Below are 24,071 nucleotides of genomic sequence, written 5' to 3'. Positions count from 1 at the left end.
GGGAGGCAGTGAAGCACGTCATCCTCTGAGCTCCCCCTCCACTCCCATAAACAGAGGTCGGTTTGTGGGCATGTACTATAACATAAGATGTCAAATATGTAAATTAACTACACAATATGATTAAATGAACTAGTGTGCATTTAAATGTCTCATTTTCCTAGTTATTTTCTGTAGTTAAATTTAGGTTAAAAAAAAGGGGGGGCCATGCACATGATAAACTGCACTTTTTTGTGGAAACTCTTAAGTCACAACCACTGACTTCTAGTTGCAGGTCTGCAGGGCTCGGATCAGGACAGAGAGGACCTACAGGCCCGCCTGAGGTCGGCTGAAAGCAGAGCAGAGGAGCTGGCAGAAAGCCTGAGAGAAGCCTCCTCCAACTTGGATCAGTACAGAGCCATGGCTCAGAGCCTGGAGGAGTCGCTGGATAAAGAGAAGCAGGTGCAAAAACTTCCCACCATTGTTCCTGCTCTGGATGAATTGAGCTGTGGTTTCTATAAAAATAACTGGAGAATTTACTTTAAAAACATGTGGCACAAATTAAGAAGGGTTAATGTGTAATGTATTTTTATTCATTTTCAGATGTTGAGAAACTTTATGTGTAATACATTTTAATTCATTTTCAGATGTTGAGAAACTTTACGAAATGCAGCACTTTAAATGTTTTTGTTTCCCTTTTTAATACTAACTGTGAACAGGTTACAGAGGAGGTCCGCACATCCATGGAAGCTCAAATGAAGGAAGCTGAGCAGCAGCAACGAAGACTGGAGGAAAGACTTCTAGAGGCTGAGAGTGAGAACCAAACTTTAGAAGAACAGAATAGAAGAGCTCTGGCCTCACTGGAGGGACAGGTATATTTTAAACATATATTTCGATCAAAAAAGCATGAAGTCTCGCCCAAGTATAAATGTTTAAATAATGTCTCTTTTTTTTTTAAACAGATAGAAGATCTAAGTGCGAGTTTGAGCAGTGCCCAGGCTGACCATAAGGCCCTGCTGCAGAAAATGGCGATGATTGATGACCAACAGCAGCAGGTTGTCCAAGACTGTGAGATGCAGGTATGAACCGGTAACATTGGTCTTAAATGTAATTTTCAGATGTGTTTATTTTGTCTAGTCCAAGTAAACAAGATTTTTTTTTTTGCTTTTATTTTAATAAAGGCTAAACTGGCAGCAGAAGCACAAGAGAAATATGAGCGCGAGTTGATGCTGCATGCTGCGGACGTGGAGGCCCTGCAGGCTGCCAAAGCTCAGGCTCTGCAGGCGGCAGAGTTCAAACACCAGTTGGAAGAGAAAGCGCTAAGGGTCAGCACTGAGCTACTGGAGGCCAGGATCTCCTGGGAGGAGCAGGAAAAGATCCTGAAGGTTGGTAAAGCCGATGACCATCAGATATTGATTGCTGTGGATTATTTTTTTATGTCTTGGATTGAAATCACTGACACATTTCTACTCATGTAGGAGAGAGTGTCAAATGTGGAGGAACGCCACGAGGAGCTTCAGAGGCAGAACGCTCTCCTGCACGAGCAGATCCAGTCGATGAGCAGCAAGATGGCTGAGAGTCTGCAGAGACCAGCCAGTGAGAGTACATTGAACATTTCTCTGTCTGAAGAGGGCAAATCTCAGGACCAACTGCTGGAGATTCTCAGGTAGTTCATCTCATATTACATGTGCTCATTTTCTTCACTTTCTTATTCAAGAGTGATCAAATTTTAAACATCCATAACATCTGGCCTGCATCACAGATTTGTGCGTCGGGAGAAGGAGCAGGCAGAGTCTCGTTTTGAGGTAGCCCATGGTGAGACCTTGCGATATCGCCTGAGGGTGGAGCACCTGGAGCAGGAGCTGAAGGAGGTGCAGGCTAGCTTGAATGCTGCCACTGAAAAAACACATGTAAGTTTATATTCTATGAAATGACATCACCTTACACCTTAAAATGTTTGCAACTTTCTATTGCCTTTAAACAAAGTGCTGTGTTGCACATTGGTGAACATCGATGGCATTCTCGTTTATGACTAACTGAAAAGGTGACCGCAAAAACCCTGACTCAGCATGATGAACTGATAAAGAAAACGGAAACAATGAGTATCCTGATTGAGACCAACAAAATGCTGAGGGAAGAGAAGGACAAGATGGAGCAGAAACTGCAGCAAACCCAAGCCAAGGTAACAAATCTAGAAAGTACTGTGGTGATGGTGGTGTTTCTTTTTTTTAAATCCTTAATTATTCCTGATAAAATTGATAATTTTTTAACTTCAACTTCAAGGTTCAAAAACTGGAATCCAGCATCCTGCCGCTGCAGCAGGCCAACACTGAGCTGAGTGAAAAGAGTGGGATGCTGCAGGCAGAGAAGAAGATACTGGAAGAGGATAACAAGCGCTGGAAGGCTCGCACACAGGTCAGTCCATAAAACTGCCACTGAACAAGGTGATATGTTCTTTTAAAAAGTGAATGCTTAAGTGTTGAGGGACAACTTTAGGGCAGTCTTTTTCTAAAAGTTTCCTGTTGGTTTTGTAGCACTTGGTGGCCCAACAAAAGGACTCAGACCCAGAAGAATACAAGCGTCTGCACTCTGAGAAGGAGGCAAATCTGAAACGCATCCAACACCTGGCTGAAGAGTGTGTCAAACTGAAGGCTGAAGTGTCGAGGTAAAAGACACTGAATATTGTAACTAGTTTGTTCTGCCATTTCTGTCAAGCAAACCTTGTTGATCATTTTGGCATTTCTCTTTGTAGGGCCAACAACTTAACAACAACCTTGCAAACTCAAATACAGAATCTGCGTGACAATATGAACAAAGTAACCGAGGAGAAAAATTCAATGAAAAAGGAACTGGATACAAAGAACCGGGAAGTCCAAGAGAAAATACGAACCATCACCCAGGTCAAGAAGATTGGACGGCGCTACAAGACTCAGTATGATGAGCTGAAGGTGGAACACGACAAGGTTGGCACTCGGAGAATCTGTGTTGGAACATGTGAAAAGTCCAAGCATGTTTACAGCAAGAAAACACATCTTTAACCTGATTTCTCTCCAGATGGTAGCTGAGGCGAGAGCAGGTCCTTCTCAAGAAGAGGAGGCACGCCAGGCTTCAGCACAGGAACTTCAGAGCCTGAGAGATTCTCTCAGTCAGGCAGAAGCCAAGACCAAAGAGCTGGAAGGGCAGCTGGAGAAAGTGAACAAGGTCAAACCTGACGACCATTAGATTTGTCCTACACTAGAGTTAACTTTCACAACCTGACAGCTTTCATTTAAAAGCTGTTATAACAGTCGTTGAACCCTGTTTGCGTTTCCGCAGGTGGTCACAGAGCGTGAGGCGGACATATGTAATGCCCAGGAACTGTCCATGAGGCTGCAGACGGAGCTGAACAGAGTCAGACAGGAGTTACAGGACAAAACCTCACAGGAAGACACCCTGAGACAGCAGCTGACCGAGAAAGAGGAGAAGACCAGAAAGGCTATTGTTTTTGCCAAACAGAAGATCAACCAACTCATGAGTAGGCCACCGTTCCTCAACATCTTTCACAGCAACATCCGTCTTAAGTCTTGATCTCACCTCAAACAAATTCTTCTCCAGGCAGCAAAGAGCAACTCCAAAAGGAAAACGAGGAGCTGAAGCAACAGCGCGAGGAGTTAGAGGTTCGAGTGAGTGCCCTCAAGTCACAGTATGAGGGTCGTTTGAGTCGCCAAGAGAGAGAACTGAGAGACCTGAGAGGTCAACAGGAGAGACAGGAGCAGAGAGATGAACCAGCAGAGGCCGGTCCAAGCAAGGTGAGTGGTTTGTTTTTTTTAAACTAAGTTTGTTACAATTTGTATAAAAAAAGTACTAAGTACTTGCTAAAAAAATTGATAAGCAAAATAAAACCTTAATCTTTTCTTTCAGACCCAGGAGCAGCAGAGGAGCACAGAACAGAGGCAGATTAGTCTGAAGACAACTCCAGCTGCAGACAGGGGCAGGTAAGAATCTTGCAGTCCAGGTGAAAGTTGACTGAATGTGCTCTCATAAATGTAATCATTTTGTTTCTGCACTTTTAAAACAGTACCTGTTTTCTTCTGTTACATAGTTCTTGTTTTAAAATATAATATTCTTGTTTCAGTGCCAGTACCTCTGAACCTCCAACAGCCAACATTAAGCCAACACCTGTAGCCCCGACAGCCAGCAAACAGCCTGTCAATCCTGGGAACAAGCCCACTCCCAGAGCTAGTATCAGGCCAATGATCACACCAGGGACTGTCCCGACACCTACACCCACGGCAACAGTCATGCCCACCACACAGGTGGAGACACAGGAGGGTACGACTGACAACAACTCTTCAGTATTGCCCTTTAAAATGTTCTAAGCATCATGTGACTGTTCTTAACCTGTCATATTTCTTTGAACAACTCTACAGCCATGCAGTCAACTGAAGGCCCCCCGGTGGAGCACGTGACTGTCTACGGCAGTGCCAGCGGCTCCGTTCGCTCCGCCAGTCCCAACGTTCAGACGACTTTGGCTGGCCCCATGTTGACCGTTCAGCAGACCCAGACACAAGCAACCGCATTTGTGCAGCCAACGCAGCAGCAGAGCATGACTCATACAGAGCCAGCCAATCAGGAGCCACCTCCTGTGGTCATTGAAGCGACACCCAGCTCACAGGTGGAATGGCCTTCGACCTCATCCACGTCATCAGTGTTTGGCACAGGTGAGAAACTGTGTGTTCTGATGGGGAGATGGAATCAAATGTGACATTATTTCAATTCCCAGAAAAAATATTTTTGCTCTTAACTTACTAAATATTTGCCCAAACAAGAATCTTCTTCATGTTGGTCATACGTTTTATTCTGTTTTTATCTCAAGTTTCAGCAACACCAGGAACTTCCACCATGTCCAAGAGGCCCAGAGAAGAAGAGGAAAGCACCTCCACCATGGTGACTGACACCGAGGCACCACAGGAGGACACCTCCAGAGCTCCTATACCCAAGAAGCTTCGCATCATACAGAGAGTGGGTCCAGAGGTGATGTGTGACGTGGGAATAAAAGACATTTTCACTGAAGCATGTTGCGGCAGATCTAACTGTCAGGTTTCCGCCACAGGAGGAGATGCTGCAGGAGGAGAGTGCTGAGGCTGACAGCGTGGTGCCAACAGACAGTCAGGATGCTGCAGAAAGCCAGGTTGGTCTTTGCAATGATTATACTACGTGCAATTGTTTGCAACAACAAAGCTTCTTTTGTCTTTGACCCTAAAACTGCTAATGATTTCAGGCTGTTGTATTTTTTATGTGCATGCCTAGTTAGTTCTAATTCTTAAATCACAAGCTGATTGCACCGTTTATCAGTGTGTCAAACCAATGCATAAACATAACAGTGTTGTTTATTTGGCAGTTAATGAAATGTTTATGTAAAACAGTTAGGCATTAGTGCAGAATCACATCATAAAATAAAGTGGAGAAAACGTCCATGTTCTGTCTGCTGTGTCGTCAGACTGAGGAGTTTCCATCTCTGGAAGAAGGAGAAGACGGAGCTGCATCTCAGTCCATGTCATTGGATCAAGAGGTCGCCCTGTCACAGAGCGACACCTCCCGGCTGTCACAAGACGTCATCGTCATAATCACTGACACGGAGAGCGACGAAGAGCAGGAAGAGGAGGAAGAGGAAGAGGAGCAGGTAAAAAAAGTCTAAATGACACCGAGACACACACAATACTCAGACATTGATTAAAAAAAAACAACTCTGTGTGAATGCAGGACTATGAGGAGGAAGAGGAAGAAGAAGAGGATGAAGAGGAGGACGATGAAGAGGAGGATGATGGAGGAATGGGAGAAGGAGAGGAAAGTAACCAGGGAAGCGGAGACGGGAACGAGGCCTATGAAGAGGACGACGCCGAGGTTCGGTTACAGCTACAGATGTTTTCACGTCTAGTCCCTGCATTAATTCATCTTCAGTCACGTCTTCACATCCTCTTTCTCACTTTTTCCACATGGCTCATTTTACTGCTCTGTTGAAACATTCTGTGTGTGTGTGTTGACTGCAGCTGTTTACCTTTACTCTCCGGTCACAGTTGCACATGTTCTGTGGTGATGAGGCAGTGTCTGCAGGGTCCGGTTCAAAGCTGTTCACATCTGAACATTCTTCATTTAAATCCAGTGTTCAATTTATTATTAATTTATCTGCTCATGTTGACAGTCACTGAACAATTGATAATGAGTCCATTTATTTGTTAAATAAATTTCCCACCACACTAACACAGAGGCAGTGTTCATTACTAAACACTTTACTATAAATGTTTTAAGTAACAACATGTAGAACACGGTTACATCGAATCTATTCAGATGTTGAATTTTTTTGATTTCATAACTTTTCAATACTTAAATCAGGTCTTAAACATCAATGGCTGAAATGCAGCCCTAAACCTTTACAGAGCAGGGAACCTGGACTTGACGTTCTTGTGTAGTCAGCTTTTTTTTTCTTTTTTATTAGGTTTGCATTTATTAGGTTTTAGCCAACGATTAATAAACAGAATGAAAAATCAATATCCATTTATCCTAGTTGTAATTGACCATATTTAGGTATTTTCTTGACCTGTCACTTTTTTTACGTGTCCTTTTTTTAGTCACATTTCTCTTTGACTGCCTGTAAACAACACCAGTATACTACAAGTTCTCAGCTACTAGGACGTTAAACTGTTTTTTTGCGTGTGTGTCTCTTGAACTTTTACTGCCCATTCCATCTCAGTATTTCCTCTCTGTTTTTGTCTTTCCCAGGGAGCTGACGTAACAGACCCGGGCACAGAGACAGAGGAGAGTTTGGGGGCGTCGGACTCCACCCAAAGGCCCGCAGATTCCCAGACACCCAGCTGTAAGATCCAGGAAACCCTGTCAAAAACATATATACGCGCAGTACATTCATCTGAAAAGTCACCACATGAACTCACACTCTGTCCCAGCGTCCAATTAGTTATCTGACACTGGACGTGATGACTGAGGAAAAGGTCATATGTTGTCGTCTGTCTCGTAGGAAGAGGAACACAACTGTCTGCCAAAGCAGAACTCATTTACATTACTGTAAAATTCTCATGTCATTTCAGTCCTGGAATGACCGTTTATGGTCACGCTTAAAACTGAAATGACCATAAAACGGGTTTATTGGGAATTTCTTACCTTTTGGGAAAGAATCTGCACAAACATGAATGAGAACAGCTTACATTAAAAAGCAGCACACAGTAATGGACTCACCTCAAGTAACATAGTTATGCTCAGTTTTTATACTGATGGAGTGTTTTTATTTCAGCTTTTGTTTATTTTCAACCCTTATCTGTCGTACTCCAGTTGAGAGCAGCTCTATGGAGGCCTTTTCCACAGAACAACCAATCACAAGCTCTGGTACGCGAATGCCCCAGTCACCAAGGAGACCGGCACATCAACTACCCCCCCGCCTCAACATCCACCCTGCTCCAACATCAGAACTGGGCCCTCCTGCTCAGGTTCAGGTATGAAGAAAAAAAGATAATGAGATGAGAAAAGTTAGGAGTGAAGTACTGTGTACTGCAGGTATTTATTCTGGTGGGAATTACTGCAACTTAAAAATCACTGAGTTTTCTTTTTTGGTATTTACAGCGCATTCCTGTTCGTCGTCAGTCAGTGGGAAGAGTTCCTCAGCTCACCTCTGGTGTTCCTGTCAGTGCTGTAAGTCTGATGAATGTCATTAATTAATGAGGATGATGAAGATAGGTGTGTGTTTCACACCTGTTCATTTGTGACTGTGGGATTATTGGAAATACGAAACCTCTTTCTTTTTGTTTCTCCTCTTCTGCAGCAGCAGCAGCAGCAGTTTTTCGATGACGATGACAGAATGGTTCCCAGTACTCCTACTCTGGGAGCTTCACACAGAGACGGCTTTGACCAGGCCATTCAGTGAGTTGTCACACACTTAAGCTGTTTATCAATGAACAACGATCAATCAGTTATCCCTACACAGACCTTGAGGAGTCCCCTTAAAAATAAACAAGACTTAAGAAATATTGTCTGTGCATCAGTTCTCCACAGGTGGCTGGAGTCCCTCGCTTCAGGTTTGGTCCCTCAGAAGAGGTGCCGCAGACCAGCTCCTCTTCACACTCTGACCTGGGACAGCTCGCATCGCAAGGAGGTTATTTCACCACCAAACTATGAAATATCCCATCAGCCAGTTCCAAAACAACACATTCTGATGTCAATAATTGTTCCTAAACCAAAGCACGTTCTGTCCTCAGGTCTTGGCATGTATGAAAGTCCCCTGTTCTTGTCCAGTCATGAAGAAGAGTCTGGTGGACGCAGTGTTCCCACCACACCGCTGCAGGTGGCAGCTCCAGGTACAGTAATGCACACTTGTTGGTCTGATCAGGTGTCTGTTAGCTGTTACTGAGAAAGCTGTGAATTTAACAGGTTGGTTTTCTGTTATTTTCTCACAGTGACAGTTTTCTCAGAGGCTGCTCAGTCTGACACCACAGAACATGCCTCCCAGTCAGTTCCCATGGTGAGCACATCCACACCCGGCCTGACTGTGCCAGGATCGGCCACTACTGGGGACGAGAGAGACGACGTCTTCCTGGAGCCTGACAGTGAGAGGTGAGACTGATCGAAATACAGTCCTGCAAAGAAATGGACTTTGAGATTTTAGACCAAGAGAAATGCATTTCTGCAGAGAAGATGCCTCCAAGGAAGACTCTAGAAATAAAAAAAAAAGTGTAGAGAAAAAATATGACCTGTTTGATATTCTCACATTTTTGTCATCAAACCTGTGTAAATTATAGTTCAGAAGAAGTCGGAAAAAAATATGGTTTAAATAAAAGTATTTTGCTATAAATGTATGTACAGTAAATATACAAAATAAATAACTTAAATATTTCTGGGTTTTATGGAACTCTAATTAAAAGATTACTTTAAAGCGTTTTCTGTTGTCTTTCATGGTCCATTTGCTGCAGGTCCAGCGCTGAAGTGTCAGTGGAACCAGTGGCGTCACAGGTGGATGTTGAGGAGCCAGCTCCACCTGCTGAAAAGTCCAATCTCCCCTCCACCAGTCAGGAGCCTTCCTCCAGCTCTGCAGGTACAGTGGAGCTAAAAGCCTGCTTTCCCCTCCCCCTCAGGGGGTCACCAGAGTGAATCATTGGTCTCCATCTGACATTATCTTTTGTTTCCACGTTTGTTTTTGTAGATACAAGCACTGCTCCACCGAAGTCCTCCAGACCTGGGCCCAGCAGACAGCTGCAGCGCTGGCCTGAGAGCCGCGGAGGACGTTGGAAGAGAGGAGGTTTGATTTCACTTTGAACACACTGTACAACGTTTCTGATGCGTTTAGGTGTATTTATTAATGATGGAAAAGCATTGTTTCACTACATTTTCTATAGTCACTGTACATTGTTTTTACACAGGTTTAACATTTTTCTTTTTTGTAATATATTTTATATCAACAGGTCAGGCCTTTCCTTCTCGAGGGTTCCACGGGAGACGCTTCGCCAGATAGAACAGCAAGTAGAAAACCACACAGAAGGGACTGCATCATCTCTACTTCATTTTATTAGACATAACAGATTTGTCGTCACACTTGTTTTCATAATAGTTGCTCTGATGCCCGTTGTGTTTTTATTGTACTTGTGAGTGGTCCATGCTAAAGCAGTGTGTTTTATAAAAGAATGTAATAAACTTTAAAATGATCCCAGAGTTGGTGCGAAATCTTAGTATGTATTTAATGAAATGTGCATTTATTTCTTCGGGCACTTGATGAAGTCGTCGTTCTGAGGTGTCGTGTTGACCTTAGGAGTCTCGATGACGGGATGTTGACCGTCCATCCTCACGTTGTAGGACTTGGCTGTGAAAACAAAGTTAAATGGTCAATAGACCAAGACGCTCAGCACTGAAACACATAAGTGACATTTTGGATGTTTGCTTTATGCCAGTTACAATTTCAGTGGATATGAATTGCGCATGACAGTCAAAGCATGGTGGGTATTGAGTTTTCCGGACGGTGAGTGCAGCAGCTCTTGGCTGAACGTGAAAAGTTGTTGTTTGTGTTTGGAATCATGTCAAAGTGCAGACGGTAAACGCCTACTAAACATCTAAAGTTGTTAAAATGTTCAGTCACTAACTACAGGAATATTTAAGTCTGATTATTGAAACTGACGCCTCTTTGTGGCCCAGCCACTATAAACTTTTACACTGGGCGCCGCCCTCACCTCGTGACCTTTTGTCATTTGCTCAAACCACATGGACCCTAACCCACACATCCAGGAACACACAGTCTTTGTTGGACATGGCGAGAATGGGATTAACATAAGTGACGCTTTGGCCCAGAGGCAATGTGTGTATCATTGGTGTGGAACCCAAGGGTTCACCTCCTGGGCAAGATCGAATCCCGGTTAGGGTGGTTGGTACCTTCCAGTGGACTCACCACCCGCAGGAAGGTTCAGGGGGGTTGGTATGGCCCCACGACCCGGCAATGGATAAGTGGATGAAAATGGATGGATGGATGGGATTAACATACGACTTTATGAGTCGTAAAGTGCCTAAAGAACGTCAGCCAAAAAAATTGAGAGATGCTGACTTACATCTTGAAAACACGTAGTATTTGTATCCCTCTGGTTCACTGTTACTGGGAACAGAGACGGCAGCAGTGATGGTGGTGGGGAAACTCTTCCAGGACGTCCGAATGTTGATGACAGGGCCGAGGAGAGACACTGGGAACAGAGCCAAATGTCACACATTTATATATTTTTATTTTTCAAAATCAAAAGCAAATGCTTATGTTATTTCAAAGCTAAGTTGTTTGTCTTTTGTTTTTACAGAAAATCACTAAAAGTTTCCCAAAAAATAGCTAAAACTAGGCATATTGAAAATACTTCAGTGTAGTTCTTTCATTTTTTGAAAAATTGATTTGAATTTAAAAAAATAATTTGCCTGATGTCACCTATCTACCTTTCTTATTCCATATTTGCAACGCTTAATTACTCTGGCGCCCTCTACGGGCGACACGGCCTACACTTACCTACACCCGCTGCTCTAGTCTTATCAGAATATGGTACAGCTTTGTGACCTAACGTCTTACACATTGTCCGACTCAAAATTTGCCCCACGTTTTATTGACTATGACCTGGTCACCCGTGTTACAGCAGCGGGAGGTAAAAAAAAAAGGTAAGCGTCTATAAACGGACTGAATCCAGAGATTTAGTTTGGTTTTTGTAGCACCTGCTTGTCGAGCGTTGCGGATTCTGTAAAGTGGGTTGTGGACTTTCCTGCCACATGTCGGTGTGGTTCCAGACTGGTATGAGTATTGCTGCACCTGTCCGCCTGGACAAATACAAAAATGTACAAAAGTTATTTGTCATGTCCAACACCGACTAACGATATCAAGTTCGTTAAATTCAAATTTGTGACGCCACCTCTCTTAAAGAAGTAGACAGACTCTCTCCTCCGTCTGTACTGAGGCACAGACAGAGCAGCTGTCACTTGTCCTCGAAGTCCGTCAAAACCGGTTTCGACCACTTTGGGGTAACCAGGGTCTAAGGCGCCATTTTCAAATCTCCAGTACTTGGCTCCCTGCGAACATCAGAGTAACAAACAAACGGTTTTATTAATATTCGGTGCTGTACTATTTTATGAGGTATTTACAGTAACTTGGGTTTTAAATGAAGAGTTCACCTTAAAAATGTACGTTTTCCCTTGGCAGTTGCAGCGAGTGAACACGGTGTCGATAGGTGAAGGGACACCCCACACCTGGGTGATATCTCTGGCCGGACCTGGGCTCCTGTTTCTGTCGAGGAACCAGAAGTAGTGTCCTGTTTGGAAAAAAACCCAACAACAAACAAACGGGTAAGTGATTTAAAAAATGTTGTTTATTGATGAAGTATCACTACTACATTACATTAGTTTTATTACAGATTTGAATTATGATTATGTATGACTTTACTAGTCCAGATAAATGCTTTAGGGCAGGGATTCTCAATCCCTGGGATTACATAGTATGTATAACATAATAATTATAGTGTTTTGTCATTGGTGATGGTGCTAACTTAGTAAATCAATATCATAATGGGGGTTGACTGACTAAACAGCAACAAGTCGCAGGCAATGAATTCAACAAACATCACTTACATCAAGGCTCCTACTGTTCACTTACTGTATGTCATGTCCAGTCTTGCTTTATTACCTTAGTTTCATTAAATGGGATTGGGATTTATAAAATTGACTTTATGTTCTCTAAAAACGATAAAAGTCAATGTTTGAGATCAGTCACATTTTCTTTCGCTTTACTTTGACTTTACCACTGACCTCTAAAAACCACCATTGTCCCGTTCTTCAGAGTGGTCACTGCACCCACTGGCCGCCCACTGCATAGGTTTGTGTCGCTGCTGTCATCTGAAAAAAAACACAGTGATACGGAGACAGTGTGTTAAAGTAGGAGAAAATATTTCCACTGAGAAAACTGAAAATTCCCAGCAGTTGTAGAGGAGTTCAGAGATCCTTCAGATTATCCTGACAGAGGTTCTTTAACAGAAATGTTTTTCCTCAACTTTGTGAGGCAGTGAGACTCTTCACCAGTCTTTGAATACCTGCTAGAAAGTCTCTTGTATTGTCCAAGGTCAGACGTTGTGTGTTGACCACAGGCTTGATCTCTAGTTTGGAGTTTGGTTTAACCAAAATTGGTTGAGCTGAGGATGGTTTGTTCTGTGGTTCTGATGTTGGTTCTGATGTTGGTTCAGATGTTTGTGGCTTGGTCACATCAGGTGCGGTGGTCACTGGACCAGCGGTGGTTACATGTGGTGTTCCCTCAGAGGTGCCATCCTGCTCTGGAGCTGTCGATGTGGAGGGAGTGAGAATGATTAGGGCGTCAAAGTCGGAGACGTTCCTCAGCTCCACTGGAGAAACGGTGGAGGGAGGACGTTGAGTGTCGCTCAGAAGAGACATGGTGCTGGATGTGACGTTCTCTGAGATGTTCTCAGTGGTATGTCCTTCAGGAGCCAAAGTTGTTTGAACATCTGTGGAGGGTGTGGGGTTCTGTGTGGTCGAGGCAGGGAGGTTGGTGACCTCAGATGTGCCCAGGTCTGTGTGGACCTCAGTGGCTCCTGCAGATGTTGAAACGCTAACTGGTAGCGTTGTGATTTCCAGGTTATCAGAGTAGGCTTCAGTTGTCTCCTGTGCATCAGCCTCAGGCTGCACCGAGGTCAGCGCCAGAGTCTCCACCTCTGGACTGTTGGCTGTAGGAGAAACCTGTGTCTGTGGAGCTGATGTTGAAGAAGGTCTGGTGGAAACGTCAATATCAGATGTTGTGGGCTGAGGAGATGATCCTGGGATGGTTGAGGTCAGAAGAGAACCACTGACATCTGAAGGTGATCAAAGACGACTTCAATCAAATTCACTCTGATGTATGTAGCAGTATTTGCATTAATTATCAAATAAATGAGGAAATGTATTTACATCTGCACATCTACGACTGGTTTCAGAAATGTCAGTGTTAGAAATGCACTGTAATGTCAGATGTCACCAAGTACTTCTAGAGTAAAACATCAAATGATTGACTCTTGAAGTACGTTTTAGAAGTATCTGTTATCTATTACCTCATCATTTAGTGTCTCCTCTCCTCTCATTTCCTCTAATACTAATACTAGGACATAGTGTTGTGTGTGGGAAATGACAGGTGAAGAACCTCCCACATACCTGTGTTCTCATTTGGGAAATGACAGGCAAAGAACCTCCCACATACCTGTGTTCTCAGTGGTGAGCTCAGCACTGATGGTGTAAAAGGTGGAGGATTCGGCATCAGACTGTGTTGGTTCATGATGCCAGGGAGTTGTTTCAGTTAGAGATTGACCAGTTACAGACTCTGGACTGGGCTCTGGACTGGATTCTGGAGTGGGCTCTGGACTGGATTCTGGACTGGGCTCTGGACTGGTTTCTGGACTGGGCTCTTGACTGGGCTCTGAACTGGGCTCTGGACTGGATTCTGGAATGAGCTCTGGACTATATGGCTGCAGAGTGGGTTCAGTAAGATCCTCATCTTGCTGCTCAGCTGATAGTGTAAATCCAACTCCGCTGGTGGTTTCAGGAACTGCCTCCTCCTGTCCATTGCTGGAGAATTCATCTTTTAGGAGATTCTGGTCGTTCAAATCTACGAGAGTGTGACACAATAGATAGAAGTGAATTTGTTGTGAATTTTTCAGAGCAGAGGTGTCAGAGATGACCATCTCGATAAGAATCAGAATTCTAGAATTCTAAGATTCAATTTGGCTATCAGAATTTTTTCCTGAGAATTTTGGAGTAAAACTAAAATCTCCCTAAATTTCTTCATTAGATCAAAGTCTAGAATTCTAAAAACTGTCCTTATTTCCCTTATCACTCATCTTAACACCTAAATGTTAGAACATCAAATATTTTTGGACTTCTTGGTGTTTCCTACAGTGCGCCTTCTTGTTTGTTGACACATGGAAACATCACAGCTTGTCTTTCTCCTGAGAGAAAGCAGTGACATGATGAAAGACTCCACCCATGGATCTATTCCAGGTTCTCGATTCAAACCTCTAAAAAATGTTCCATCGTCCTTATAATCATCATAATTTCTTGGCTGCGTTTTATTTTTTCCTCTCTTGTGACTGAGCCTGTGTCCTTAAACCTCCTCTTACGTACTCATGCCATCACTGCTTCCTTTGGCCCCAGACATTGGGCTCTGAGCCTGTCCTGGTAAAGACTGATCCTCCGAGAATAAAAATTATCCTCTTTAAGCTGCTTTAAGCATAAAATACATGCTTTTACAGTCACCTGTAATGTTCTCTTCACTGGCAGCAGCAGGCTGATCTTGATCATCCAGAGTTGGCACTATGGAAATGTTGCAGAAATATAGTCAGGGACAAATTACATTGTAAGAAATATTTTCTTCAATTCCTTAAAAAAAAAAGTAATGCAGAAACAGAAACATTTTACAGATAAAATATACCTTTGGGTTTGTAATTGGCTACATTATCACATGAACTAGTCGCCTCTGCTGCTGCACTGTCTGGGCCGATGAAATAGAAATAAGAAATTAATAATAAAGTCAAATATATTCTGACTGTGTGGCAGCACATGCTGCTGCAGATGATGGTGGACATGCAGGTGGACATGTCGCATTAATTCTGGCCTTTTTTTTAATACGTTAATGCACTTCTCCAGTCATGCATGTTTGTTATGAGCATGTTGCAAATGACGATGCCAAAAAAAAAATGACTTTAACTGCAGCCCAGTTTTTATATGACCCTTGGAATGTCATTAGGAAAACACAAAAGCTGGAAATAAGTGATGCTTGATTTCAACGTAGTCTGAGATGCGGTGATGGGATGTGAGGCTGGGATGAGAATGGGTGAGGGTTAGAGTTGACAACACACACTCAGTCAGAACTCACCTGCTGCATCACAGTGCATCATGTAATCTGGGCAGCACTGTTTGTACTTCATGCAGTCGCTGTCGCAGTTACACCTCCGCCCTCTCTTGAAGGTCTCTCCACATCGACCTTTACACGAGTTTCCTGCAGCACAAGCACAAATATAGTCATGTAAAATACAACAGGCTTTAACCAAAGGTAGCTGGAGACAAAATAATATATGATGATGTGATTTTCTATTTAAGAACATAGGACATGGTATTTATAGTTTTTTAAACACACCCCAGTTGAGAACACCTCTTAGCTGAGACTTGAGAAAAAGTAAAATCTGGACTTTTACTCTATCTTTATTCTATCAATACTTTGTACATTTATTGTACACTCATCTTAAAAGTTTCTGCCTTCTTGATATATTTGTTTTTGTCTTTTTAAGTTTAATTCAAGTATTTATTTAAATTGCTATGTTATGCATTTTTTATGGCTTTGTGGCTTTGATTTCTTATATATATATATATATATCGATATATATATATATATATATATATATATTATTTATTTATGTATTTATATTTCTGCACAACCTTGTTGTAATGCGTGTCACATAGTAAAAAGCCTTACTTGTGGTGCAGTGGGATTCATAGTCCTTGCAGCACTCTCCATAAAGCAGGCAGCCGTAGTCACACTGGCAGATGTAACCTCTGTAGTAGTCGATACCACATCGTCCCCTGCAGCTGGCTGTTGATTGGACACACAGATCAGGTGGAAAGACAATTTATTTGTTTTAATATTGATAGGCTGAGACAGGTAGTTGACATTATCAGTTGAATCATTACAGTTTAAATAAGTGATGCCTCCATTAACTCGTCAATTCAGGGAATCGTCTTTAAATTGTCCTCAGCCTGGAACTGATGTTGTGACCTTTACCTTAGCATAGTTTGACCTTCTGGTTTATATGTACAGCTAACACTGCAGAGGCATGTGGGAGTTGTCAGCCGTAATGGGTTTGATCCTCATAAAACTTGGTTAAATGCTTTTCAGAGTCAAACGTGTCAAATAAATCAAACTCACTCTGAGCAGCACTAAACGTCCAGGCACACGCCAGAAAAAATCCAGCGCAGAGGAGAGTGGAGGACATCATTGAGTGCTGTGAATCAGAGAAGAAGAAGAAATACGACTGGTGTCCTCTAGTCAGCAGTGTGTTTGTGCTCAGGAGGTGAATCTCTGACAGAAATGAGAGAAAATGTCAACTTACCTCTGTGTGTCTGCTGCAGAAGTTTAGTCTGTCTCTGCTTTAAACCAGCAGCTGGGACTGGGCTCTAATTGGCAGATCCAGTCTAATTAAAAGGGTGTGATGATCTCACAGCCTGCAGGGAGGAGCCTCCAGTCCAGACTGGTCCAGACCATAGGTCCAGACACCGTGATTCCCCACAAACAGCTGGAAGCACATCAACACGTGTGTGTCCCAGACAGACGGCTGACCTAACACACGTTTGAGCCGAGGCCAAGGTTGGCTGTGACCTGTGCGTCACTGACAACCAGGTGGAGTAGATGCCGTCACATCATCGCCACCACAGACACAGACGGACAAATCAGAACCATATGGACCAGTGGGTCCGGTAACTGTGGGTGTGTTCAGAGTGGTGTGTTGTTCACTCTTTAAAAGGAAAAAGGTTTTCAATCATGTGGTTAAGTCTGCAACCGAACATTATCATGAGTTTAAAGAAACACAGACTTTTTTTATAATCTAATATAATCTAATTTTATGATCTATTATATAATCTACCTTTGTGTTATTTTGGCTAGATGTTTAGCAAAACTTTAGCTTCTTTTAAAATACTTTTATTCGTTTTTTTTAAATCCCTCTTATTCAAGTCAAGCTGACTCTGGCTTCGTTATTGGCTAATTTTGCTAATGTTTTGTTTTAAGCAATCTACTTATTATAGTCTGTGATATTTTTGGCTAACTTTTAGTTATTAGTATAAGTAACATTAAGCTACACTGGGCTGATCCTTGATTATCAGCAATTCAGTGAACTTTATTGTATTGTATTTTTAAGCCATGCTTTCAAGGACATACAGCACCCACTCAAAATGTTTTATGCAGTTGTCCAGACAGTGAACTTTTACTTCGGACAGACAAATAATTTAGTGTAGACCTGCAAGGAATAGCCAATCTTTAAAAGAATTTTTGAACTGTCCGTCAAACTAATATGTATTTTTTTTACCTAAATATTTTTTCCTCCAGCGTGGGCTGGATCACAGACTCTGTTTCTTAATGCAGTCTAATAACCATGTGCAAATGTACATTTATAATGCACTGTGGTTGTTTTGTTTTTGAAGGTGTTGACAGACCAAATCATGGCCGTGGTATTTAACAACCATGTCATGGTGCAATTAGAGAAAAATGGCTCCTTGGTGAGAGTGTGTCAAGGAAAAAATGACAACAGGATCTGGAAGAAATGACTGGGTTTTTGAACACTGTCTGATAAACAGAGACACACAGACAGTGAGCAATGATATGAGGAAAAGAGTGACCCAGACACTTTTCATGTCCCACTGAGGTCCGGTAGGTCTGGAGAAGTTTACACAGTGGAGTCAAAGCGCTCCCTTGTGGTGATGCTGCCCGGAATTTGAAATGTAACTGACATTGAACTTTTAGCAAACGTTTAGACTCTGGCGATAAATCTGGTGCTAAGTTTGTGGTTTTTATTGATTTTTTAATTGACTTTTCTTAAGTTTCAGTCATGATTCTTGTTATTCTTTATTTCTATTATCCATTATTCTATGTTTACTTGTTTTTATCGTTGTTAGTCTTTATTTCTATTATCCATTATTCTATTATCTCTTTCAACTCTTGGTTGTGTTCTATTCGTTCTGTTTTTGGTGTAGAACATTTTGGCCAACTGTGTTGTTTTTCGAAAGTGCTTTATAAATAAAGTGGAGTTGAATGGAATTAATTTTTAAATTAATTTTAAAAGTAATCTGTTGTGACGATACTGCAGTGTTAGAACCGTAGACATTAACTGCTTGTTAATGCAGCTCTGTAACAGAGCTCCAAATGGGAGTACAGCGACCCCAACAGTCAGTTTTGTTTAAAGTTTTAAGACATCATTGGCTCAGTCCTGAACTGCAGGATTTTTAATCCATAGATAGAATAATTTAACTAAATAGTTTTTTTTGTTTTTAGAAAAATACACTTTAGTTTTTGGTTTTTATATCATCAATTGTTGGTTGAAATGTTTTAAAGAGGAGCTAGAATAAATCCTCAGTCACTCCTCCTGAGGTTCTATGTTCTCTGTGAAGGTCATCACTTCATCACAAGGATAATTTTTCTCACCCGGTTGTCAAAGCACCCAAGAAAAGAGCAATCACAAATACATAGGATAATACGTCTCCCAGGTTTGAGGCATGATTCTGGTTTGTTTGTTTTTTTCTTCTTCTTTTTTTTTGCACTGTAAGGAAAAACCTTTTCTGTGAATGATGTATTATCCAGTGTGAATGTCTTTGTTGTTGCTGCTGCTGTGCCGTCTTCTCTGTGGTTCTGAGGTGTCCACAGATGGATGTCTTACACCATTGATCTCTTTGGAAAATGAGAGGAAAACTGAGGAGATTAAGTCTGAGATTTGTGGTGGGGGGGGCACCGTCTGTCTTGGCAGTTTGATTCAGTCAGCATGTTCCGCAGGGGTAAAATTTAATCAGGAGAGAAAAGAAGAGAAATACCTGTGTCAGGTGGGGCAGGTGGGCACACACCTCATCAGATTGTCAGACAGGAAATCCATTCAGTGAATTTGAATTTTTTCCATCCTCTCGGTTAAAGGCAGCTGAACAGAGGTTAATCACTTCCACTCTGTCTGAAACGCTTCAAAATGGGGTGAAAATAATCATCCGACTTTGCAGCTGCTTGATTGAAAGCACTGTGAACTTCTCCGTGTCTTTGCAATTTTCTATTTCCTTTCATTCGCAAGTAATAATGTTCCAGTCCAAACAAACTGAATGTAAAAGCTAAAAATAGCATTTCATTATGAAGCTCTGTGGTGGCTGCATAGTGGTTCACATGTCTGCCTTACATGCAGAGGCTCCTGGGTTTAAACCCCAGAGGAGTCAGGACATTAAACTAGATAAATATGGGTTTTTTTTTCTCACACTGTTAAATTCTGTATTTAATGTTGTTGTTTTCATGATGTGTGAGGCTCTTTTTTTGTCTGTACCTATGGAAACACACTGGGTTATTATAGAATCACCAACAGGTGGCAGAAACTGACAATCAAATTAAATTTAGAGCTCATTTTATTTAGGGAGATTACTCACATTTTTATTTGTGTCTACAATCAAGGGCATCAGTATTTTAACAACAGCTACATCTCTCTCTTGCATGTCTGATTGATATCTTAGACCTGGTGCTGTACGTGCATTGTTATGGTTAAGTGCATGTCTGAAAGGAGAGGTTATTTTAATGTCTACCCAGGAAATATACACCAACCATAAGCCTTCGCTGGGCTGCTCTGCTAACTTTAACATTATGTTCCCGAGCACACTGTATTGATTTCACCATTTTTCACTCAGCGTCACATCAGGCCTCAAGGCCCGCAGAAGAAAACTGGCAGAGCTCGCACCTTTGATGTTTAAAAGCCCTTGAAAAGGCTGAATCATAGCAGCTGTTCACGTGGCAAAAAAAATAAATCAATAAATAAAAATCCTCACTTTCAATCTAGCGTTATTTCTTTTTAATTGTTATTTAATTTGAAATAAAATTTTAGAATAATAACATATATCCTACAGTAATCAGATGCATTATTAATGCTTGTTCTTTTCTTTTCTCCTTTAGTTTAACTCCAGTTGGAACCTTTTGAGTTCATTTCTAAAATTATTTAGTATTAGTTTTTGCTCTTTTAATACCATTATTTTCCACTTCACACAAAGCTACCAGCAGAGCAAATGCACTAAACAGCCTTCCACCCACAGACTGTCAGTTTCTCAGTCATTAATTATAACTTTGATTACTATGGAGCTAAAGGGACTCCTGTCAGGTAATATCATATGCTTGAATGTTAAAAACACATGACTCACTACCCCTCAGGTTGTTCTTCAACCATGTGATCAGCTGGGCTCCTGCTAAAATTACCCATTTCAAATGTCACATTATAAAAAATTAAAACCTAACTGTACCTCCACTCTTTTTATTTAATTTATTTTTTAGGTTAAAACTGCATATAAAAGACACTTAATGCTCCAGATGTACAACAAACAATACATACCATTCATCATATCAGACTGCTTCTAATCCCTGAGCTGTGTTTGTTTGTTGACTACAGGACATCTCAACCCAAGACAAAGCAATTCCACAAAGAGTTTGTGTTTACTGTTTAGACCCTGACCTTTGATTGTTGTGACTACATCCCAACATGTTCCATTGCAGTCTTTTGTGTTATCCTAAACAATTAACAGGAATCTAGGTAGGTAAAGGCTCTGCATTGACTTATGGAGGTCAATATGATAGATGAGCATTGATAGAACAAAGAGGACAAAAATTTAACTGTGTTTGCTCTGTTTCTCTCCTTTTCTGCACGGTCTCTTCTTTTGGCCCAGCTAGTTGTTTTAAAATGTAGTCAAAAAGCCAAAGCCTGTGATATCAGGCTGCACTTTCAGCTGATATTGCATTTTATTGATGCTGTTCCAACATTCTTCTTCATTACAATGATTGCACATAAACCATGTAGTATATTTCTAAAAGTGAAATACTAAAACCTCTAAACTTAAAATAACCTTACTACTTCTAGCTGCTTTATTGTGTGCATGATTTATTCAGGGGGGTCTCTGTGCCTTTGTGCTGATGTATTGTGTATAAAAGGTACTAAATATAGAAAGGAAGCAAATATGAAGGTGACAAGGCTGAGAATGGGTCACTGTGGCCCTGTAGCTAGAAAGGTTACCGTAGGGAAGTGTAGAGACAGTCGTTGTGAGTGTGCAGCCATTGAAAAGGCAAAGCTAATGCAGGTTCTTTGTACTCTGTTCTGCAGCAAGAATATTTCGGGTATCAAGTCCTCATCAACAATTGTGAACAGGAAAGATAATTACATTTACATAAATTATTCAGAAACATTTAGGAAATTATTTTGTATTTTTTTTAATATCTAAAACAAACCATTATATGAGTAGCTATGTCAATTATTTTCCAAATGTCCTTCTTTTACTGTTTAATAATATATAATAATATCATGTTTATTTGATTGATATTTTTACTCTTTTCTTATTAAATTAACCATAATTGTCTCTATAACCTACGTCACGTGGTAGTTGTCTCTGAATCAATTATCCAATAGATTTTCACTGAGACCCGCCTATTTATGGTTGCTATGCCTACTACCCGTTTCTTTTAGATTGACGGGCAAGGCAACCAATCAAAACTGAGTAGGGGCGGAGCCTTGTGGTACATACTGAGAACTAACTGCTGGATTTTCTACTACTTCGCTCATAATGCTTAGGCGCCGCACGCGGGAGGACAACATGACGCCAGGGATGGAAAAATGAGGTTTAAACACTGCCGGAGAAATCGGTACAGGTAAGAAATGTTCCCTTTTGTCTTTGTTTGCTTTTTTTCCACACTGAGCGCAGTGTACGCTGTCGAATATAGCAATTTGTTCAGGCATGGCTGTGACATTGTTGATGCAAAGTGGCAGGACAAGTAGAGACACATTTGTTTGACATGTGACGAGAAGAGAGGGAAACACTGGCGAACGTTAAAAAAAAGGCAAAAAAACAGACTCGAAACAACGCAATGTGTGTTTTTTGGAATACGATTAAAAATTCTGCTTACGGCCGTACACCAATATCAGTGTTTTTGTTGAAAGGAAGCCACAGTTAGCATAGTGTTCGTATACAACAGCAGAAATATTTATATCATACTGTACTTAAATATTAAATGTGTTTTTGTAAAAAAATATAATTTATTAGCTGCTGGTTGACTCATATTTACGCGGTCATTTGTTCTTTATGTATCTTATGGAACTTTAAAAGTTTTTGAAACCTTTCTCCTTCACAGTATGCTTTAAGGATAATTTAGAAGGTCTTTAAGTATTGATCAAAAATTGATTCACTGGTGAAAGTAATACGTTTTGTACCTAATTGTTGAAGGTTGTACAGTTGTCCTTGGCCGAAATTGTGTTGTTGTTGAGTTGTGTGAAATTATACAGAGGAATATGAGTAGAATATTAGTGGTTCGTACTTTACTAGCATTGAAAAATAGAATAGAATAGTACATACTGTTTGACTAAGGAGGTATCTGATGACACACAGACAGGGACAGTGGTTTTGATAAAACAATCCTTATCAGTATGAAAAAACAGTTTGTCTAGCAGGTGTTTTTCAAAGCAAAACTAAGTACCAAACAGGTGTTTTTTCACATCATTCACGGTGGCTCTGTTCAGTTTTCCTGTAAATCAGAAAAGCTACTAGAAGAGCTAGTAGTAACCCTGAAACTGAAGAAACTTAACGGAACTGATTTGTGCCTGTCCTTTTTGAAATGTATGTTTTGTCAAAATGTCTCTTTCTGCAAAGTATCACTCGAAGGTTTGTGTATTGCTGTTTAGATTCTAGTTTGATTGGGTCTTATTTTTGGGGTTTTCTAGCAGTTGATGGTGATGAATATAATGTGTTTTAGTGGATTACCTCGCTTCAATCAGTCTCAGTTATATCAACCTGTCTCTGGTTTGCGCCAATGTATTCTGGAATGCCCCCTTTCATTTTGTTTTTTTGACTTACACCTTTGTCTGTTTTATATCATTTTATATACAGCCACAACATACAACATGGTAGTTATATTTGACTAGATCTACCTTGTATTGCCATTTTTCTCTCTTGCTCTCTCTGTTTCTATTGTATTGCCACAATGGCTTGTGTGCTTGCTTTGGTTTTATTTTTCTCTCTTGCTCTCTCTGTTTCTAAAAGCAAATAGCAGGTGATGGCTGGCTGCTCTTGGGCATTTTAGTTTCACAGTAACACACAACAAAGTCTCTGGTCCTCAGTCTCTAACAGAAAAAACATTTTCTCTGCTGAATGTCAAGCTTCCAAATCTGGGTTAGTTTCTGTATTTCTTCTGCATCACCTTCATCATGAGTCATGGCAGTATTATTTTAATTATGCTACCCATATTTCCTTTATTTTATCGTGTGATTTAATTTGGAGGGAAATGGTTAACCTTTTTTTCCTTCATGGTTACAGTCTCTATCTTTCAGTTTCAGATAATTAGAATGACACTGACTAACAGCAATATTTAACTATTAATAAATTACATGGTAAATAATGATGCACACCATCTGGCATCATTACAGTACCACTAACTAGACACTCGCATGATACTGTAGTCAGTATACAGTACACAAACTGTACAAAATGATCTATTTTTAATACAGTACACAAACTGTACAAAATGATAATATTATTAAGAGATGTTCAAACATGTTCAATATCAGAATTGTTTAAAAGGATCAGGAGTGTTGCTTATAAGATTGTAGAATATTGAAATGAAATTAAAAGTACACAAAATGTCCTTGTTTGAAAGCTGTCAGTTACACTACCATACACTACCTCAAAACCTTCACACATCTGTGTGAATGTACACTGAAGGAAAATGGTTACAGAGATAAGGAGGCTAAACAGTTATGACCAGGTTTGCATTTCATTTTGAATTAATTAGAAGCATTTGGTTAACTGAAGCCTTATGA

General features: G+C 41.0%; 3 protein-coding genes across 7 annotated transcripts in view; 2 read left to right on the top strand and 1 right to left on the bottom strand.

Annotated features, from left to right (window-relative positions):
* tprb (translocated promoter region b, nuclear basket protein) overlaps nucleotides 1–9,678 on the top strand; it is a 16,624-nt gene extending 6,946 nt beyond the window's left edge. Inside the window, exons 21-51 of one of the 5 annotated variants that reach the window (XM_025054145.1) lie at nucleotides 1–56; nucleotides 272–438; nucleotides 696–848; nucleotides 939–1,055; nucleotides 1,158–1,361; nucleotides 1,455–1,642; nucleotides 1,739–1,886; nucleotides 2,021–2,158; nucleotides 2,260–2,391; nucleotides 2,511–2,641; nucleotides 2,729–2,939; nucleotides 3,031–3,177; nucleotides 3,292–3,490; nucleotides 3,571–3,764; nucleotides 3,877–3,950; nucleotides 4,091–4,287; nucleotides 4,386–4,676; nucleotides 4,832–4,989; nucleotides 5,069–5,146; nucleotides 5,456–5,628; nucleotides 5,715–5,859; nucleotides 6,736–6,829; nucleotides 7,300–7,460; nucleotides 7,588–7,656; nucleotides 7,784–7,884; nucleotides 8,007–8,116; nucleotides 8,220–8,318; nucleotides 8,418–8,574; nucleotides 8,931–9,052; nucleotides 9,161–9,256; nucleotides 9,420–9,678. The exon at nucleotides 1–56 is cut by the window's left edge and continues 107 nt beyond it. In XM_025054145.1, the coding sequence (XP_024909913.1) occupies nucleotides 1–56; nucleotides 272–438; nucleotides 696–848; nucleotides 939–1,055; nucleotides 1,158–1,361; nucleotides 1,455–1,642; nucleotides 1,739–1,886; nucleotides 2,021–2,158; nucleotides 2,260–2,391; nucleotides 2,511–2,641; nucleotides 2,729–2,939; nucleotides 3,031–3,177; nucleotides 3,292–3,490; nucleotides 3,571–3,764; nucleotides 3,877–3,950; nucleotides 4,091–4,287; nucleotides 4,386–4,676; nucleotides 4,832–4,989; nucleotides 5,069–5,146; nucleotides 5,456–5,628; nucleotides 5,715–5,859; nucleotides 6,736–6,829; nucleotides 7,300–7,460; nucleotides 7,588–7,656; nucleotides 7,784–7,884; nucleotides 8,007–8,116; nucleotides 8,220–8,318; nucleotides 8,418–8,574; nucleotides 8,931–9,052; nucleotides 9,161–9,256; nucleotides 9,420–9,469 (4,360 nt within the window). In that variant the 3' untranslated portion in view covers nucleotides 9,470–9,678. Of the gene's footprint in view, nucleotides 57–265; nucleotides 439–695; nucleotides 849–938; nucleotides 1,056–1,157; nucleotides 1,362–1,454; nucleotides 1,643–1,738; nucleotides 1,887–2,020; nucleotides 2,159–2,259; nucleotides 2,392–2,510; nucleotides 2,642–2,728; nucleotides 2,940–3,030; nucleotides 3,178–3,291; nucleotides 3,491–3,570; nucleotides 3,765–3,876; nucleotides 3,951–4,090; nucleotides 4,288–4,385; nucleotides 4,677–4,831; nucleotides 4,990–5,068; nucleotides 5,147–5,455; nucleotides 5,639–5,714; nucleotides 5,860–6,735; nucleotides 6,830–7,299; nucleotides 7,461–7,587; nucleotides 7,657–7,783; nucleotides 7,885–8,006; nucleotides 8,117–8,219; nucleotides 8,319–8,417; nucleotides 8,575–8,930; nucleotides 9,053–9,160; nucleotides 9,257–9,419 lie in introns of all 5 variants that reach the window. The other 4 variants (XM_025054143.1, XM_025054144.1, XM_025054142.1 and 1 more) reach the window with 4 other exon arrangements.
* Nucleotides 9,505–17,172, bottom strand: prg4b (proteoglycan 4b). Its single transcript, XM_025053496.1, is given in 16 exon segments — nucleotides 9,505–9,814; nucleotides 10,551–10,679; nucleotides 11,188–11,289; nucleotides 11,382–11,538; nucleotides 11,641–11,777; nucleotides 12,271–12,357; nucleotides 12,552–13,322; nucleotides 13,703–14,210; nucleotides 15,228–15,316; nucleotides 15,374–15,496; nucleotides 15,971–16,087; nucleotides 16,421–16,496; nucleotides 16,579–16,649; nucleotides 16,652–16,700; nucleotides 16,703–16,750; nucleotides 16,752–17,172. Coding segments are annotated over 16 exon segments (2,619 nt in total). The 5' UTR covers nucleotides 16,800–17,172; the 3' UTR covers nucleotides 9,505–9,707.
* fcho1 (FCH and mu domain containing endocytic adaptor 1) overlaps nucleotides 11,678–24,071 on the top strand; it is a 42,120-nt gene continuing 29,726 nt past the window's right edge. Inside the window, exons 1-2 of the mRNA XM_025053494.1 lie at nucleotides 11,678–11,811; nucleotides 21,834–21,910. The gene's annotated coding sequence lies outside the window, so the exon portion shown is untranslated. The remainder of the gene's footprint in view (nucleotides 11,812–21,833; nucleotides 21,911–24,071) is intronic.

Source organism: Cynoglossus semilaevis, chromosome 2 (genome assembly GCF_000523025.1).
Source record: "Cynoglossus semilaevis isolate Cse_v1.0 chromosome 2, Cse_v1.0, whole genome shotgun sequence".
NCBI classification, from domain to species: domain Eukaryota; kingdom Metazoa; phylum Chordata; class Actinopteri; order Pleuronectiformes; family Cynoglossidae; genus Cynoglossus; species Cynoglossus semilaevis.
This window is presented reverse-complemented; position numbering and strand designations above follow the sequence as displayed.